General features: G+C 43.8%; 3 protein-coding genes across 6 annotated transcripts; 1 reads left to right on the top strand and 2 right to left on the bottom strand.

Moving 5' to 3' along the window:
- Positions 1-20: 20 nt before the first annotated feature.
- Positions 21-1442, bottom strand: LOC124202894. The gene is made up of 4 exons (XM_046599396.1): positions 1299-1442; positions 675-858; positions 368-597; positions 21-247 (listed from the first exon to the last, which is right to left on the bottom strand). Exons 1-4 carry the CDS (start codon positions 1310-1312, stop codon positions 148-150), a joined length of 528 nt encoding a protein of 175 aa, XP_046455352.1. The 5' UTR covers positions 1313-1442; the 3' UTR covers positions 21-147.
- A 1330-nt stretch (positions 1443-2772) lies between these two features.
- Positions 2773-17590, top strand: LOC124202750 (microtubule-associated protein futsch-like). 4 transcript variants are annotated; one of them, XM_046599159.1, is made up of 14 exons: positions 2773-3087; positions 6208-6289; positions 9682-9812; positions 10412-10603; positions 11417-11726; positions 12909-13065; positions 13303-13516; positions 13653-13783; positions 13862-14018; positions 14109-14169; positions 14266-14364; positions 14436-14597; positions 14671-15114; positions 15693-17590. In XM_046599159.1, the coding sequence occupies exons 1-14, from the start codon at positions 3034-3036 to the stop codon at positions 16649-16651; spliced, it is 3153 nt and encodes a 1050-aa protein (XP_046455115.1). In that variant the 5' UTR covers positions 2773-3033; the 3' UTR covers positions 16652-17590. The 4 variants fall into 4 exon arrangements, with proteins under 4 accessions (XP_046455115.1, XP_046455122.1, XP_046455130.1 ...); XM_046599166.1 differs by lacking the exon at positions 10412-10603; XM_046599174.1 differs by lacking the exons at positions 2773-3087; positions 6208-6289 and adding an exon at positions 6957-7408.
- Positions 17531-19116, bottom strand: LOC124202863. Its single transcript, XM_046599359.1, has 4 exons — positions 18543-19116; positions 18273-18475; positions 18020-18203; positions 17531-17950 (listed from the first exon to the last, which is right to left on the bottom strand). The coding sequence occupies exons 1-4, from the start codon at positions 18979-18981 to the stop codon at positions 17607-17609; spliced, it is 1170 nt and encodes a 389-aa protein (XP_046455315.1). The 5' UTR covers positions 18982-19116; the 3' UTR covers positions 17531-17606.
- Positions 19117-19123: the final 7 nt, after the last annotated feature.

The raw sequence follows: 19123 nt of genomic DNA, 5'->3' as shown, positions 1-19123 counted from the left end.
TCGGCCATACCCTTCCCCCCCCCCCCATTGTGCTGGCTGAACAATAACGTGTTGGACTCTCTCCCGTTCTTTCTCTTTTGTATCATCTGTACAGCGGTGCGCAGTGGTCTTATATGACAAAATGTGATAAGTCTCAGACTCTTTACTTTAAGCAGCTTGTGTGACAACTGGAGCGGATGCTTCCGTCGTGGATGATGTTGGTGATGTCGTCACTGTCAAGTTGGACCGTACCCGTTCGAAACGTTTCCTGTTTTTTTTCGTGAAAAAGAAAAGTTGTAGGAACGGAATCGTATAAATACCCTTCAAACTGTCAACCGCTGTAGACTCTTGGGATTTGACAAAAAAGTTGCTTTTTCTTTTGACTTACTTGGAGAAGAAGTGGTACACGTTTGGAGTGGAAATCACATCGGGAGACATGGTCGGTTTGATGGCCGTCACCCTTCTCCTCTTGTTAAGATCCATGACGCTTTGCCGGAGTTTAAGTCGATCCTCCGGCTGAATTGTGAGTGTTGGACGTGGTTCCAAATCCGGAGTTGAAATTCGATCGACTTGCTGCTGCTCCTGCGCTAATTTGACGCCGCCAACGAGAATCGATGGCTAAGTTTTTCCGACACAGATTTATACAGTTTGGGATTAATCAGAAAAAGTATTGAAACAAATGGTTGGCGCATTACCTCCTGTCTGACGGTCTTTGAACTGCTGGTCGTTGCGGGGGAAGCAGCCGAACGAACTTGCGACATGGACCGCAACAACGTTGATCGGTTGTTGTTGTTGTTGTGTTGTTGTTGGCCATCGGCTATTAATAAGGTCGCACTCACAACCAGCAGCAGGAGGAAACATCTGCCGCTATTGAGTAATCTTGAATAATAGAACATAATCAGAACGTGGGAAAAGAAGAAGAGAAAGCCCGTCTTATCTTTTTTGAATGTCAACATCGAGTCTACTCTCTTATAATAACAAACATATCGATTCGGCGAGTAAAAGGAGAGAGAATTCTTTTGCGAAATGTACATGTATATATCTGTTCCTCAGGCGATGCTCTTAACTCAGACGTTGGTAGTATCAAAGCGACAATGATTAGCAATTCAAATGGAATAAGATGGTGGCGCGCATCAATATGTATGCCGACTCTCGTTTGAAACTCTCGCCCAGCTTCTACATAGACGTCCAGCTCACATACATAAATCTACTGATGTAGCCAGAGCCTAGATCTGTGTGTGTAGCTGGACAGTGTCAATCCTTATCAGAGGCTTTTTTAATTCAACTAGAAATCGAAATGGATGTTTCTCCGAATTTACCTTGGCGCAAACATGGTGAGTTAAAGTAGTAGGTAGGCAGCACAGAATCCAACGTTATGTCTTGAGTTGAATGAAGCTCGAGAGAGACAAGACGAACTCTCACGTAGGCGATCGCTTATATAGACTCGGTTCCATCCCTGGGCATCTGTCGGACATGGACCCCAAACACCCAAAAAGAAAAGATGGATTCCTCTACTACCCGGAAACTGGGTTGAGGTCGGGGCGACACTTTCTCTAATAACCGAATTTGGCCGTGACCTCCTGTCATGAACCTGAACAAACACACACAAGAAGTGGTGTTTCTTTTACAACAAACTCTCTCACGTGCTAGAGACACACGAGAGCCCGGGCTAAATACGATGTGGGGTGGTGGATGGATGGATGGGATGGATAGGCGGGCTGAGTGGAGAAAGTTTTTGGGGAAATTTTTGTTTTTTCTCGTTATGTTTATTTTATATTTTTTATTGTTCGTTTGCTCTTTACGAGAGAGGGTATATGTGTGTGTGTGTGTAAAAGATAAATAATAATGAAGGTAGACGGTCAAAAGTTTTGAAAAGCCCTCTCAACGGGGGACGCTTATATTCTGGCATGTCAACAGAAAGGAAAAAGCCCATGGTGTTTAGTTTTTGGGGTTCGGTAAAGTAAGAAATATTATTAGAAGGCTTTTAAGTGAGGATTATTGTTGATACGAATCATCTGTTCCAAGAATAGACCAACAGAGAAAATATATATTTAGTTAAAAATAAATAAAAGATTCTTCTCTCGACGGTTGGCGTTATATTAGAATAAGTGTCCCGCATTCCTGCGGGAAAAGTGGATGCCGTGGGGATATCCTGGAGGAATAGATCCGGCGCCCTTTATTTCCCCCCTCATCCCTTAAAAGTATGACAGAGCTAAAAACTTGTCTATATTATACCCCCATCATAAACTATCCGCCCCTTTTTTTTCTCTTTTCTATCTTTCCCTGCCTTTGGCTTATACGACCCCCCCTCCCTTAACAACAACAACAACAAGCGATCCATCCCCCAGAAAATATCTTGATCCTTGGTCCAGTCCAAAATAAGACCCATCGTGACAGCCCTCTAAAAGATATTGAATTAGATTTATCAAATGAGAAAGACTGAAAAATGAAAAGGTGATTCGATATTGAATCTCTTCTTCTTTCACCTTATTATTGAATTGCTTGGCTTCTGCGTCGTGGAAAAGTGAATCTGTTTGACATGAAAGACATTTCGACTGTGCTGCAGCTAGCCCAGTCCGCTGTGAACCGATTGGTTACTTCACTCCGGTTGACACGGGATACATCCATCGGGACGAGTGCGACTGCGCCGCGGGAACCCCGTCAACTTGGGCGAGGGTGGTTGGTGTAGTAGGAAAACCCCGACAGAAAATAAAAAAAAGGGAAAAAGAGAAGAAGAAGAAGAAGAAAGAAAAAAGGCAAAAATGGGAATAATAAAACCGACGGTGGTAGACTAGCCGCTTCCGATTCGTTCGTGGATCGTCCTGTCGCTCACCAGCTCTCGGCCCCGGCACAAGGAGCAACTTGATTGTTGTCGTACTAGTTCCGTGATCATCGTTACGTACATACATACTACTCTGCTACTGCAAGGAGAGTAGAAGTTAGCCACCACCCTCGTCTTCCTTTTCTTCTCCCTTTTCCCTGGTTAGTTTTTTGTTTGTTTCGTGAGACTGCTGCCACACCGGAAATCCATCCAACCAAAAAGGATCCAGCAGCATGATTAGCTCACTGTGGACTCTGTGCCAAACGTGCCCCTCCGTCACCGGCAAGGTAATAAGTGACTTCATCTCTTATTCAATTTGTATAACAAGGGAAAACAAACGAGTTTGCTTTATTCATCAGTGGGCAGACAAAGATTCTTATATCGATTATTGATTGACGAGAGTATAATAGAAAACTTAGATACTAGTGGGGGGTCTCTCTACCCTATAGGGCAGCAGCACTGTTGCTGACTGGTCTCAATTCAATTTTTTGCTTTTGTTTCACGAAAAAATAACGACGGGATAAATACCGGGGTACAATTACTGTGTCATCAAGTGATGTACTACGTTTATCTTGTCGTATCTCAATTCCGGCCTGCACCCACTTTGAGACGGGCGTGACCGTACCACTTTTTTTTGTTCTTTTCTTTTTCCATTTCCCGACGTCGTTCAGTCATGGACGACTGCTCCTCTTTTTTTCTTCGTGGTGGGGGGGTTTTCGGTCGATTCCGTCGACATTTCCCCCCCCCCCCCAACAGCAGCAAACGTCGATTTATAATGCGATAGGACGGGCCAAGGGTGGGTGGGGTGGGGTGGTTAAACCGGACGAAACGACCAGAAAGATTTCTTTGACTTGATAGAATAAGATGTCAGGTTGATTGTCCAAGTCATTTACTATGTCATCAATCAACTTTGACGTGTCTTTGAACCCTCTAAATACCTGAAACTGTTTTTCATATGGCACTCAAGTTTGATTGTTGTTTTCCCTATCGACCGAATTATATGCCGCCCATCTGCTTACTGCTGCTGGATATGTCGACAACACATTCCAGAGAAAATGAAATTGGCCGGATCGATGACACAGACACACACACGAGTGTGTGACGTTGATATAATCAGAAAGAAAAAAAAGGAAAAAAAATCAACAACAAAGGCCGATCTATAACTGAGATCGACGTCAAGAGCTTTGGCACCTCACGGTGTTGTGTGTATAAGAGAAGGTTTTTTGATGGGTGGGTTCTCCTTCCCAAGAACTTATTACTTCACAATGGATCCATTGGGTCCCCGGCTACTTTCTATAAGACAAAAACAGCTACTCGGCGCCGACATAAAAGAAAAAGAAGAAGGATTTTCCCAAATCAATCCGGCCGAGATGATGGGAGTCAAGCCAAAAGAAAAAGTAAGAACAACAACAACGAGAGTGAGTGGGAAAATTGTCTACAGCCAGGGATTTTTCGCGAAAAAAGGTCGGGATTTTTATTTTTATTTTTTTCGTTATTTCTTCTTCACTTCGCGCTAGCGTGTGTGTGTGTGTGCTGTACACTAATATCGATCCGCACACCCGGCCCACTCTCTTTTGCGCTCCCGGTTTTCCTTGTGCTCTACTAGCAGTAGACGTCGACAGGAGTTATATGTGTAGCGGCTGCTACGACGCGCGGGACTGCAGACCTCGTGCGCGCCGCAGTCCCCCGACCCGTTGTACATTTATTTCTTTTCAGCTGGAAGACTCACGCTGTAATATCTACACACACACACACTCACATGTGTGTGTGTAGATATAGTCTCTCGGGAGGGGGGCTGGGGGTATATACTACAGCAGGAACTATGATGGTATCACTGTGTTGTATAGACTGCAATGTCTCAAAGTGCATCAATATAATACAGATGCGGTTCGACTCAATGACAACTGCGGCATCGGGAAAGAGAGAAAGTCCCGGCCATAATGTCAATTCCCGTTTCATCAATCTTTTCTTTTTTTTTGGCTGTGTGTGTCTCTCTTCCCCTTTTATTTCCATTAGCATTTGTACGGACGTATATACGTATATATAAGAGGAGCCTATAAGCTCATTTGGCCGCTTTGGCTCGCTGGTGGCCCTCACCCGTTCGTCTGGCGATTTTCTAATTGAGTTAGCGCTCGAAGGAGAGACGATCACGTTATTGGCGCACGTTGCGGCAGCAGCAGAACCCCGACCCATCCTATTTTAGCAAAAGAAGAAGAAGAAGAAGAAAAACTGATCGATTTCCTGTCACGGACCACTTGATTTGTTCGACTTGTTCACAGCCAGGTGAACTTGTCCCGGCGCTCGGCAATATCGTTCGTCTACTACGATCTTTACCTTCTTTCCTCTTTCTCTCTTTCTCTTGTCTCTCCCCCCCCGGCAACATGCTCCAGTTCATTCTCCTACATTTAATGATGATTGCGTAGACAGACAAACCACGCCCTTTTCCCTTCTTCCTCTCCTTATAGCGACGCCATTTTTACGATCCCCCCACCTTATTTCGACTTTGATACATGTTACGTATGTACTACTCGGAGCTGGTCAAATGCCAACCATGCGCAAATATCGTGGAGGAATGGGAGGGGGGGTTGCTCAATTAAGACCATCGATCCCCCATATTGAATACGAAATGTTGTCGGTAAAGTCAGGACAATGATCGCAATTCCTTGCCAAAAGGACAAAGAAAATGTAGAGAAAAGAATCTCTTCTTGTTGTTGTGTTTTGTTTCGTGTCAAGTTCGCCGGCTGGCGACTACGTCATCCGACCGTCAGATGGCATTAGCACGCCGGAACTGTCGTGTAATCTTTTTTTTCAACTAGACGCCATATCAAATGGTGTACTATCGTGTGGGAGGTCGGCTCGCCGTCATTAAAAACGAATTTTTCTTTATCTGGACATGCAGCTGATGCCGACTAGATGTATCACTTTATGACGTTATTTATCCAGCAGTGAGGTACAGTTTTGAGAGATGCCATGAGAATGATTATTATATATTCCCCCAGCTCCGACTCGTTTTGTGCGTGTAGGCGCAGCGTCTAGCTCTAAAAGGTGGCACTTTTCCCACCGCGCGTCCGTTTGATGTTTTTCTGGTTATTCTCAACTTGCGGAAACATAAAGAAAATCTACCCAAAAGTTATTTGTCGGTTTTTTGGAAACTGAAATTTTTGCCGAAATGCTCGTCATTAAACTTGGATGACTTTTCGCGTGTACACACAGAGAGAGAGAGAAGCCGAATAGATGTATAAACATGTCGGATGTGTTACGGATCGACGTCTGCCATCGTCCATTTCTTTATTTGCCTTCCGACATTTTCCGCTGTTCTTTTATTGAGGCTTTGATGGTTTAACCACATCCTTTTTGTTACTCTCTCTCTCACTTCTTCCGGATCACCACCACGTGATATGCTGCAGCTGGATGGCAAATACCGTTGGACAGAGTATCGCGACGTGCCGACCGCCGCCCGAGTCATCGAACACGCTCCCCAATGCTCGGGTAAGTTCCTCCTCTTTTCTTTTCTTATTTTTTATTTGAAACTACCTCTGGAGAATTGTTGATTTCCGACGTTGAGAACACACACACACGAATGATGTAACGTCGACGCCGATGAAAAGAATTTAATTTCAGTCCGTGTGGCGGGAAGTTTGAAAAGTTAATTCCACGCCGCAACGAAACTCCGCCCACACACAAGAAGAAGAAGTATGTCCATAGTTTTTTCTTTTCCCACCGTCGCCGGACGTCGTCGTCGTTCGGCCTTCGATTCAACTCACGTGGAACACCCCGAAAAGCGACGAAGCGAATCTTTTTCGGTCTCACGTGGACTGGAAACGGCAACGGGAACCAATAAAATTATGTTTTGGTCATTTTGAAAAGAAGTAGAAGAAGAAAACAAGTGGAAACACCTGCGCCAGAAAATCAGTCGGGCGTCGCGACGCTTCCAAACGAAAAATGAAAAGAAACAATTTCGTGATATTTTATTTATTTTTCCTCTTTGCTCAGTTTTACGAATTCCTTGGGTAATTTTCCTGGGGGAAAAAAATGAACGTCGTGAACGATCCGACCGTCTGATGGCGCCTCAGTCGTTTCTGGTTTCTCGTTCGGGATTCGTGCGCGCCGACCGGAAAGTCGTTAGGGGGTCTGTTTCGGATTCTGCGCCCAAAGAAACTACGACGCCGACGCCGGTGTGGACGCAGAATAAACGAGTCCCTCCGTTAGTACCAAGCAGAGAGACACAGAGCAGCAGCGTGAATACCGATATTGCCTTGAAACAAGAAAAAAGAACCGACAGAAAAACAAAGCAACTCACGCCACTTTCTTATTTTTTTACTGACGTTCATTGTTGAACATTCGAGCTCTCCAAGAGTCAAAGTCAAGTGTGTTTCGTGCTTCTCCTGGGACTTTTGGGGGTGGGCATTTCAGTTTTTTCGGTTCTATATTGAGGGAAAGGGAAAAAATTTGTAATTTGAATTCGCCATTTTGGTTTTTTGAGTTTTTCAAGTGCCGATTTAAAAAAAGGTCTTCCTATCTCTCACAGCAGTGTGAATTGAATGTGACAGATCAGTTTGAGTCTTTTAAATCTTGAAAAAAGTCGTCAAGTCCGCAGATTCGCTCGAGGTAAGTTGAAACATTCGACAGTTGCAACTTGTTGACTTGATTATTTTACATCCATCATTTTGCGCGTTACGTCACCAGCCCAGCAGACAAATGAGCTTCAAAAAATAGAAGAGTGACATTTTGTGTTTTTATTTTTATATATAGTCTCTCGGCTATTTTCCGTTTGTGATATATGGCGAGTTGATAGCTTCGTTGTGTATATATTCAGTGTCTCTGGCTGACTTTTATTGATTGATGGATGTCAGTGGCACGTAGGGTTGCTGGCCTAGAGCGTCGTCCATCTTGTGTGTGTACATATATCCACATTTTGCCGGCTCCTTTTCTTTTTATTTCGATTACCAAGACGGTTGCTGCGTGTTTTATTAGCTGGAGCATGAAATGATTTATACAGCATAAGGAAAAGAGTTGAGCTTTCTCTCTTTTATCTTTGGATAATATCCACACAGAAAAACTTTTAGATTTATTTTTTCTCTCTTTGAAAGAACAAAAAAATCCGATAAGTCGCCGTCTGCTTTTTTGTTATTTCTTCTAGAAAGAAATCCCTCCGATCAATATAGGAATATATGGCCGTGTGTGTCGCTTGCGTGAGCGTTTACATTTAACACGTAGAGACACAACTGGTTTCCCAACTCTCGTGATCGATTTCCATCAGTCGCCTTTTAAAAAATCTACTTTTGATTTCTTGGTCATTGGCGGACCTTTTAAAAAGTATATTGGCATCAACTCTTTTGCACATACATCTTTTACGGCTTATGTAGAAAACAAAATAAAGAACGACAAGTGCTGGCCGAGCGGGATCGATAATCGATCGTCTAGTGGGGCGGTCGGCTGCTATCCATCGTCCTGATCTTTTACCCAAACTTGAAAGGTGAAAGGGGAAAAGCAGTCGGGGAAATATAGTTGGTAGGGTGGGGGTAAGAGAGTTTAACTCTTTTCATTATAGAAAAGGCCTCGGACGAAAAGCAAACGACGTGCTGGATGTAGTCGAGCGAGGAGCTCGCCGCTGAGACGACATAATCAATATTTTCCGAGAGGTGGGGCCGGCGGAATGCCATCTGACGGGCGGAATGGAAAGAAAGAAAAGAAAATTTGCGGCTACGGAATTCACACATTTCCCCGGAGCGTCATATGATTTATTATTTTAGCCCCCAAAAAGTACAATAACCCCCCGGTAAAGGTCTAAAGAGCATCGTCGTCGTCGTCGTCTTCGCCAGTCATGTGCATCGTTTTGCCCAACTTTCTCATTTTTCGTGAACGCGCAAAACAAACGTGAACGAAATTTCGCTAGCTTTTTCTAACCCCGCAATTTTATTTGTTTTCTTTCTCGTGTTGTTGTCTTTTGGGCGCAATGGCGGAACTGAGACTCACGAAAACAACAAAAAATTTTCGGGAGGCTCAACGTCTCTACTTCGTGATGTTTCACACGAGTGACCGCAAATGAACGAGCTAAGGGATTGAACGTGACGTGCACTTGAAACGAAGGGAAAGTTGGATACTTTACGAGGATAGTTTTTCATGTGTGTGTGTCCTCATAGAACCGGCCTCTTGTACATATTTCTTTTTGTCTTTTATCATTCTCTTGCTCTCTCTCGTGTGATCTGTGCTCAGCCCAGCGGACGACAGCGGCCGGCTTCATTTTATTCCCCTGTATCATTATTCGTCGACGGCGCGTTCACGGATTCGTGAATGGCATCCGTCACACACACAAGTGTCGCAACTTTTATTTTTCACGTCGTGATTTCGACATTTACTTTCAATTCAATTAAACAAGATCTTTAGTTCCCCCCTGAAAATTAAAGAAAGAAAAAACCGACAGCTAATCATCTTGGTCTTGATAATCTCGTGCAAATGAAAGTTCAGGATTTCTTCTCACGGCGAGACAACTTGAGCTCACGCCTCTTTTCCCCCCCTACGACGTCACAGGATAAAAACCACAAGACTTTTTATTTTTTTATTTTTCAAATTACTAATTCTGGGCGACTTTGAAACCCCATCGAGCCGGTTTTTTTCTCTCATCGACTCCACCATTTTTTGTCTAGTTTTTTTTCTTTTTGTTTGGTTTCCATCTCTCCAACACAAAAATAAAAAGTTAGAGGGGGGGTCTCCTTTTTTATTTTATTTTCTCCCTCGGTCGTCGTCGGCGGCCATTCCAATCTGCCAGCTCTACCAATCAAGTTGCGCTCCGTGTCGTTTTTCGATATATTTCTGATATATCTTTTTCTATCTCTCTATCTTGTGTTGTGTTGGATCCGGCGTGTGTGTGCTGCTGACAGGGCATTCGGTCACCGAATCCTCTACGAGAGTTCGAAAGGACGGAGACGACGTACAGCAGGACTTGAGTGGAGTCGTTCATGATTTCATGGAACCCACTCTACTAGCTATACCTGCTCACTTGAAAATCGACGTAAGTTTTTTAGACGCACTTGTTATATCATCCCCACACCCGTTTTGTTATTTTCCAAATATTTTATTCCTCCCTACCTCGCCAGTTTCGTGTTACTTCGAAGCCCCATTCACCCGAAGCGAAAAATATTGCCGTGTAGTCTCTATACTGACTGTAAATTAGTCTCGTCAGTTGTTTAGAGTCTGCCGGATATCTCTACTCCGAGCTTTTTCCCCTATACATCTACTTGATTGCGCAGTGTTTTATTTTCTCTTTTTTATTTTTCTTCTTTGGCTGAAAGTAAGTGTTGGCGACGCAATTTTCTCTCCCCCAGCGTTCATTGTGAATGGGGCTTTGCACACGATTTTTATTACGATTTACTATTTTTATGGTGATGGCCTCTCATCGCCATTGTCTTTTTGTTTTCTTTTCCCCCCAAATTGGACATTTCGTGTGACGTCACTCTGTATACAATTATTTTAATTTCGTTTATTACGTTGAAACATTGCACACGAAACATTTTACAATTTAGTTAAATTAAGACAATAAAATGAACGTGAAAACAAAACAAACCAACCAAAAAACAATCTCCCGAAACCCAATCCTCCTCGACTATGCAGAATCAGCTGTATTTGCAAGTTTTGCGACGAAGTCAGTCGGAAGGGCCTCATCAACGTGCCGGTGGTGCTGGTCCAGGAGGAGCGCAGGGAGGTGTAGCAGCTTGCGAACCGGGTCCCATGGCCGCCTGGGTACACGGAAGACGACGACACGTCACCGAGCAGCAAAGACCCGAACATTGGCTCGTTCCAGCTGTAAGACTTGAACAACACATACCAAACCCCCTCCACCACAATCTAACCAAATAACCAAAAAAACAAAAACATTTTAACATACATAACGTATCAATCACCTGAAGCACTATTATAAAACAGTTAACTTGTTCGCCCGTAGTTAACATGTCTATATACTAATTTGAATAACGTAGTAGTTGGTTGATTTGATTCTGGCTTGTATTTGTGGATTGCCAAAATGTTTTGATTTATATTGGTGGTGGCATGGAATAAGTTGACTCTAAATGATTTTGTATTCTACACGACGTCAGACGACACGCTGAGCATTTTGATTGTCTTGTAATATTGACTCAAAATGTTAAAGATGGGACCTGAATATCCCGATCGATTGATGTTCTCAGCGTTATATACCGTGGGGTTTTTTCTTTTGTCTTTTCCTTAATTCCACTAAATTGGTGACGTGCTGACTAATGGAGACGGACAACTTTTTCTTCTTTTTATCTTATTTCTCTGGAGTACATGTATCAGCACTGGCTTTAATCACGCACTACTTATCTTCTTCTTCTTTTCGATTCTAAAAGAGAGTTTGTTTGTTTTTTTTTTCTTTCTCGGCTTTTTAGACACTCTTAGTGCGCATTTGTCAAGTCGCTTTCGATTGAGCCTTGTGTGTATAGTGAAATATATGGCGTATAGCTGTGTGTGGCTTCGACATGTTGGCTAGTCCCGTAGAATATCCCGAGATCTCTTGCGCAGATGACACATGACTGATGATATGCTCCTTTTTTTCTTTTTCTTTTATTTTGTTGCTTGCTTTTATGGTGCGGTCGGTCACAGAGCGCCGCTGCAGTTGGATCTTCATCTGGTCTGGCCGCTGAGAACCGGGCAGGAGCTCCTCCCGGCTCCTTTTCCCAGCAGCAGCAGCAGCAGCAAGAGCAGCAGCACAATCAGAAACGGGTCGTCGTCGTGGCCGGCGAGACGACCGCCAACAACAAGAGGACCATTAGCACTACCGGCTCTTCTGAATACCAACTGCAATTCGCCTGGCCACCTTCCGGCGTCAAGAACATTAGTAACACGTCATCAGCCTTTAGCAACAGCCGCAGGATGCCGGAATCTCTCGACAGCCTCTTGAACCACTCCCAAGGTACCGTACTACTACTCTACTCTCTTCAAATCTGATGGCCATTAATATTTATAGTCCAATCATTGTACAGCCGCTCTAATGGGAATCATTGCCCGCAAGTGTACAGCCGGATGAAACCGGAACAAAAGTTGTTAATGGTATTTTTTTTTTGGGTCCCCGTAAAATGTGTGTTTTTGCCAAAAAGTCTATTCGTCGTCTAAATCTCCATCCGTGCTGCTCTATTTATAGTTGCTGATGGGTTTTTCTTACTCGGAACTGGTTGGCGACATCGCCACGGGTGCGTGTTGAATAGTTACGTCGTTATATCACGTTTTCGAGAACTATACGAGGCCGCCAGATGCGAAACCCAATTTCGCACGACACACAGTGTGTGTGTGTGTTTTCCAAAGATACAACAAGAAAACCGGTTGCCAGGCAACTCAACTTATTGCGCGTTTTTTCGTGAAAACACACAATTGCTCTGCCTGTGCCACAACCTTTGACGTTTTCGGTCCTCGTAAACGGACTAGACTTTTCTATTTTATTTTACAAGACTATTGAAACAGCAATCGAATTAGAGAGTTTCACATTTCATTAGGTGCTGCCTTCATTGGTCGCCATCGTGTACACAGGAAAAGAGAGTGGGTGGGTTCTATATAAGAGGGAGGCCATCTCTCTCCACCACCCAGACATGCCAACCGAGCCCCCCCGCGTCCGTATTGATTTTCTGTGTGCCTGGCGGAGAGAGTCTCTAGCTGGCAGGAAACCGGCGACTTGGAACTTTATGGTCGGGGGTTCGTTCACTCATGTGCGGGGCTGCCTGTATATGTGTATTTTTCTTTAGTTCGGTGTAGTGTAGTATTATTTCTGGCAGAATTTCTGTTAGAACCGCACTCAAGTCGATAATGCCCTTCTTATTCATTCCGTACAACCCGAAAAAGGACATTTTTTGTGGTTGTTGTTGTTGTTGTCCTCTGCCCAACCTCGGCGTGACTTTACATACGTACCCAATCCTTATAATTCGTATAAATCAACTCGTCTATAAGCGTCACGCGGATGTTGTTTGCCGCTTTCATCCGGCCACAGCACAATAAACTAATGATCTTTAACTCACTCGAGACAATAGAAAATAAAAGAAAATAAAAGAAAGAGCCTTGGCGGACGGATTCCGGATTGTAATCGAATTGTTTGGCATTGCGACAGATGGAGAAAGGGAGGCAGCCGGTCTTTTGAGTAGCCGAATCAACAATGGAACTGGAACAACAACCCGCAGTCAGGAGATGGTCTATCACGCGGCCGAGGAACTTTTACTCAATCACCAGCAGCAAAATGAACTTTGCGATGACCAGCCACGCAGACGGTCAGTGAACTTGTCGACCTATTCCAATATTATTATATGTGTGTGTAGGCCGTCTCCTGGTTGCGTGTTTTCTGCACGTTGACCGTGAACTGCCCTTTTCTACTGGCCAGCAAGTCGTTTTAAAATTGATACTGTGACTGCGTGAGCTGTTTGTGGCGAAAACATTATGTGTGCACGGCTATTCCTGTCCGTCGCATTGGCCAGCAACTGACGTTGTTTCTTTTTTGGACGTACCAGGCGGTACAAGACCGAGTACAAGAAAAAATTTCGGCCGTTTTCTCTCTACCAATACGTTGATGGCAAGTTCCAGAAATCATCGTCGGACAAGATCCCGACGTCGTCGGCCGTGGACGGACCAGCGCGTCAGCAGCAGCAGCCGGGCGACAAGATGGACAAGGATACTTGGTACGGCGAAGTCCTTGAGCTCAGGAAGAAAGCGGGAGAATATAAAGTAAGACCCAAATTTTCCATTCCGGCAGCAGCTCAGCTCTTTCATGAATAATTTAAAATTGATTTGCATAACATAAAAATTGTCAAATTTGAATGACATGGATGTACAAGACTATCGGTTATTGCAAACGTTACAGTACCGAGGATTGGGCGGAGAATTGATGTCCGATCACATGGCCGACCTTTACGCCAAGCAATTTGACGTTTGGGAGCAGGTGTCACGCAGGAGCTCTTTGTCCGCTCTTGCTCTGGCCGCTACATCGCCTAGGTATGCGTCGACTCCGCCCACTTTTTTTGGGATGATTACGTGTGGACGTCACGATTTTGGTTTTGTCTTATAACACAGGCCAGGATCGGAGAAAGTGGACATGACTAGCGCAATCAACAGCAAACGAGGATCACCGGCCAAAACGGCGCCGCAACCAAACCAGTCTGCACGTCCGGGACACGCCCAGCCGTTGGTGCCGACATCTCGCAACAAGGACAACAACAGTCGTAACAAGGTACATATAATAATATAATAATAAAAATAAAAAAAAGCGATTGTTACCAAGGATAATGGGGAAAATGCCGTTTTTGATTTACAACAACAGGGAAGTGATTCGACTGAACGAGCTCGGCGTGACATGAGTCAGCATCGCTCCATTTCTTCTGGTACATTTGAATTTTTGCTTTTATTTTCCCGCTTGTCAGCATTGTATAACTATAATTGAATTATGTGGCTCTGGATTGATGGTGCCTCGTGTGCAGAAGGCAGTAAATCCCGATCCAAATCTGCCAAACCGGCAAAATCGCCGGCACAGCCAAGCGGAACCGGAAATGTCACATTGGCTATTCGTCCTAGTTTGGGTAATGAATATTTTGAAGGAATATATGAAAGAACGGCGCTGAAAGAAATGTCAATTAACAATGCCAATTAGGTGCTATTTTCCATCCAGTCAGCCGTCCTCCGGCTCGATCGGCTTCTCTCGGCCCGGAGCGCCGCATGCCCAAATCCGTTTCTTCCAGCACGACTGGAGGAAATGTCGGATCGTCGGCAACCAAGGCTTCGCCCGTCAAAGCCCGTCCAGCACACAATGAAGGTATTCTGCCAGGATCGGATGATTATTTTCTTCACACCGGGGGGATTTAATCTAATCATTTTGAATGTATTAGACGGAATAAAGGATCCGGTTAAAGTGACGACAAAGAATCACTTGGGCGACGAGGGCAAAGAAAACGTCATCATCAACGAACCGGCCAGCTCCTCGTTGCCCGTTATCGAACAGGAGCCGTTACCGGCCTTGATTAAGGCGCTTCCCGAACCGACGCGAGTCAAATCGCCCGAACAGCTGGTGGTCCGCTCTCCCGATCCAGTCAACTGGACGGTCCCGCTCGACACTGGCAAGACGTTCACGGTCACGCAAAACATTCGAGGTGGCGAAATTACATCGCGACCCCATTCGGAATTGAAAGTCTCCATGACAGTCCGTCCGCCGGCACCCGCTGTGGCTGCAGTCCATTCGCCAATGATTCCAATCGTCTCATCATCCGCAGCAGCTGTCACGAAACCGTCAGAGCAACAACAGGAGTCTCAACTCAACTCGGGACCTGCTCCAGGTACACCCCCGCATGATTCCCTCGGCTACTTTTCAGAGCCTGAAATTATTGTCGAATGCTGCTCGTCGCCCATCTAGGACACATTTCAAGTAGTTGTGGTCCAATTAATTATGTTTTTTTGTGTTTTTAATTATTCGAACATTATTTTTAACTATTTTATGATTTTCTGGGGAAGAAGGGAATTATTTTCACATTATTTGAATATTTCAATAATCCATTTTTAACCCATTTTTTTCTTTTACGTTATGCATTGCACCCTTATTTCTACTTATATATGTTTTACTATCATCTTTTCAAAGCTGATCTTTTTTTTTAAATTAGGATCGTTTGAGCGGCGTAATATTTTTTCAATATTATTTTGGCTTCATCATTCTGAGTTGTGTAGTTTAGCTTGTGTTTTTGTCAATGGTCTGTAAAACGACGATTCACTATTACAATACACACACTAACCATATCATTTTATTTGGTTTTGTTATCGATTTTATGTGCTGCATTTATTCTCTTTGATCCATTCTTTTCTCTTTTTAGTTTTTGCGTCTTTTGTAATGAGGAACTGATTCTGATTCTCTTGCAATTAGATGACCCGGCCCCTTGCAACGAAACGGAAGAGGAGACGAGCAAAGTCGCGTCCCAAGATGAAACGACTGACGAACAACATCCGGTCGAGGAGAATCCGGTGGATCAAGAGAAAGTCGCCGTTGCTGCTGAGGAGGAGACAAACCCTGTGGAAATTTCAGCCGAAGAGAAAGAAGAAGAAGAAGAAGAAGAAGAGAAGGAAGAAGTGGATTGTAAAGCGGAAGAGTCCGTCGAGGCGGAGATAAAAGCTCAAGAAGAAGAAGAAAAAGAAGAAATTGTTAAAGAAGAAGAAGAAGAGGCTGAAGAAAAATCGATGGATGAAATCAAAGAGATCCGCCCGGCAGATGAGCGACAAGACGAGAAATGTAGTCCCGTGAGCGATCCTCTTGGCGCTGCTATTGTCCTTCAAGGCAAAGGGCCGTTGAATGAGGACGTGCCAGCTGCCATCGCTCCCGTTGAATCTGTGACAAGTATTGTGCCTGGAACTACCCTGAGACGCCTGGAGGATCCGACGCCTTTCCTCTTCTCCCGGCCCGGCACACTGGGCAGTCTCAATGCTGGACAACCCATGGCCAGCAGCACGTCTCTCTCTGATACAAAGCCCAAAGCGCCTCGTTACCGAGTCTTGGAAGACCCCGGAATGATGAGTGATCCGGTGGTAGCAGTCCATCCTAAAATTCACGAATTGCCGAAACCGTTCCAGCATGAGCCCAGCTACGAACCACATCCTTTACAGAGCAGCAGCGCCGCTCCGATGATGACTTCCTCATCGCCTTACAAAGGACGCGTTCTGGAAGCTCCATCATCTCCACCCAAAAGCTCCTCCTCCTCGGCTGCCGCATTCACCTCATCTCCCAGCACCGATTCACTGACATCCAGCCGGTCGCTGGCCTCTGACGTCCTGGAAAAGGCCCGCACTCGTTTCGATCGATTCTGGACTAAAAAAGAAAGCGACAAGTAAAATGTAAACTATGACAGGAGAAAAGAAAGATGAGGGGGTCGGTATATTATATTTAAACGAAAAAAGCCAAGCCGAAATGAGCTGCAATTCAACAACATTTCTTCAAAACAAATCGACTTAGAAATTTTCCTTTTCGACGTCCTCTTGTCGATTATCGATTTCTTTCTTTACACACCCTACTATATTATAACTTAACTTGATCCATTTAAACCCCCCGAAAAAGTAGGTTATTTATCAAATTCATACAAGATTAAACTCGTTGGCATTTTTGGGCCAGTTCCGGGAGGAACTGGAAACTCTCTCGATTTATCTTGGCTATCCTTTTTAACCGGCTTCTACACAGCGCTTATTTTATTTCGTTTTTCAGGAATCAGACAACAACAACAAAAAAAGATTTTACATATGTAACTGCCTAACTTTGGTTTTGATGTTTTTCAACATCTCTCATACTGAATGTGTTCTGATACTAGTAGATTGATGGGATCCTTCCTTCCACGCCCAGCGGGCGACTAATTCTGAAAAACAAAACGACGTTAAAAAACAAAAATTTAGGATTGATGGAATCACGGGCTATTTTTAACGGGCCACCCTGCCGCTTGTCATTTATATATTGAACTTGGGCTGTGCTGTCCAGAAGACGATCAAAGAAAGATGTTTAAGAGCTCAAGAATTTCAACGAGATGTTCGTCGGCCCGCCTTTGGCTGGATATGTGATGGAGAGACTGGGGGAAAATTTCAAGGCGCAAAGAGAAGAAAACCACGAAGCGTTCAAGCGAAACATTTGAAAGGCTAACGGGTGTGAAACTATACGATACACAGGATCTCAAATCTGATGGGTTTTTTTTTGCTTTACTATATAACATCACGGAGAGTGCAGGGTAGATGAAATTGTGTTTATTAGTCCACTCTCTAGATACAATACACCTATTAACCTGGAAACACACAATCTTACTTATTATTTCTGCCATTCGAGACCCAAAGAGGCGAACCAATCCTCGTTCTCTATCACAACGTTGCTGTTCTTGCCGTCGATCTCGATAATCGAGTGGCTGTCGTCGTGCGTTCGATATTCGAAAAAACATGAGTCGTCAGTTGTTATTAGGTGCCCGATCCTCATTTTTTCCGGAGTGATGGCGATGGATCGAGCTGTGACACGAATGCCAAAAGCGCAATCTTCTGGAACTTTCAGAGTCAGCGAGCCGTTAACGATGCGAACACACGAGTCCTCTTGCAGTTGGCTGATTTGAATTTGATGCTGGCCTTGGCCTAACTGAGCATCCAAACTGCCATCCATTCCAGCTACAAAAAGAAAATGATGCAATCAAGACAACATGCATGATTCAAGTACAAAAGTAGTTTATGCTTTACAAGCATTCAAATTTCCAGTGCTGGTGATTTTCACGCTGCATTTTCTGTGCAGATTTTTGAGCGTAATGTTTCCAGTCGCCGAAACGAATTGCGACTCATCCGAATAGACAGATTCTGCGGTGATGTTCCCCGAGTTTGTGGCGACTTTCAAAGTAGGACCTTGGAATTTGTAGCCGTGAATGTCCTGAATTTCATAAATTCCAAGTCAAAATAAATTCATAATAAATATTTTGCCTGGAATGGTAGGCCATACCCCACTGCCACTATGGATGGTGATTCTTCCTTGAGACAATCCAAGGCAGTTTACGTTTCCAGTTTGGCTGAGTAGACTTATGAAATCACCTTTAATGCTTTTGGAAGTGATGTCACCAGTTCCAGTGGTGATTCTGATTGAGGGAGATTCTAGGGATTCAACTTTTACAGAATTTTGTCCCAAAATATTGGAAGAATCCACATCTGAAACCAAACAATTAGAAACGAGTTAACATAGAGTACAACAGAAAATTAATGGTGCAATTCTTACGATACTTCATTGGAATCTCAATAGAGCAGTGACTTTCCTTGGATTGATAAACCTTGTTAGCTTTAATAGATAATTTTTCATCTTCATGAATGAGCTGAGGAGGAGTGTCTTCTATCTTGGAATAAAATTTACAGATGGCTTTATTCATATCAGGATATTTATCTGGGCATGTAGGTTTGATTGAGACATCCAAATCTAGATTGCACATTTCTAGATATCCATAAGAATTTACAGTTTTTTCAACAAAGTTCATTAATCTAAAGTCATCTTTGATTTCTTGATGGTAGTTGCAGCTTGTTCGCACTTGACGTATCACATTAGTAATCGGAGTCTTAGATTTCAGCATCGCATTGCAAGGGGAGTTTCTCTCAGAAGAGATTTTCCTTAACTGACTTATTATAACTAAAGGATTCCTTTTAAGTTTCCACACAGACATCATTATGAGTGAATAGAGAAATTGATGTTAAAATTGGCAGGGGTAAAATGTAACAATTTCTTTAACAAAAGAGGAAACACTTGGATATTTTCACAAACTTGTGTAATTCGCGACTTACCGCAGTTTTGTTTGTTTTTGCGGCAGA

This window comes from Daphnia pulex, chromosome 2, assembly GCF_021134715.1.
Source record: "Daphnia pulex isolate KAP4 chromosome 2, ASM2113471v1".
Classification (NCBI taxonomy): Eukaryota; Metazoa; Arthropoda; class Branchiopoda; order Diplostraca; family Daphniidae; genus Daphnia; species Daphnia pulex.
Note: the sequence above shows the minus strand (reverse complement) of the source record. Positions and strands in the feature narration are given on the sequence as shown.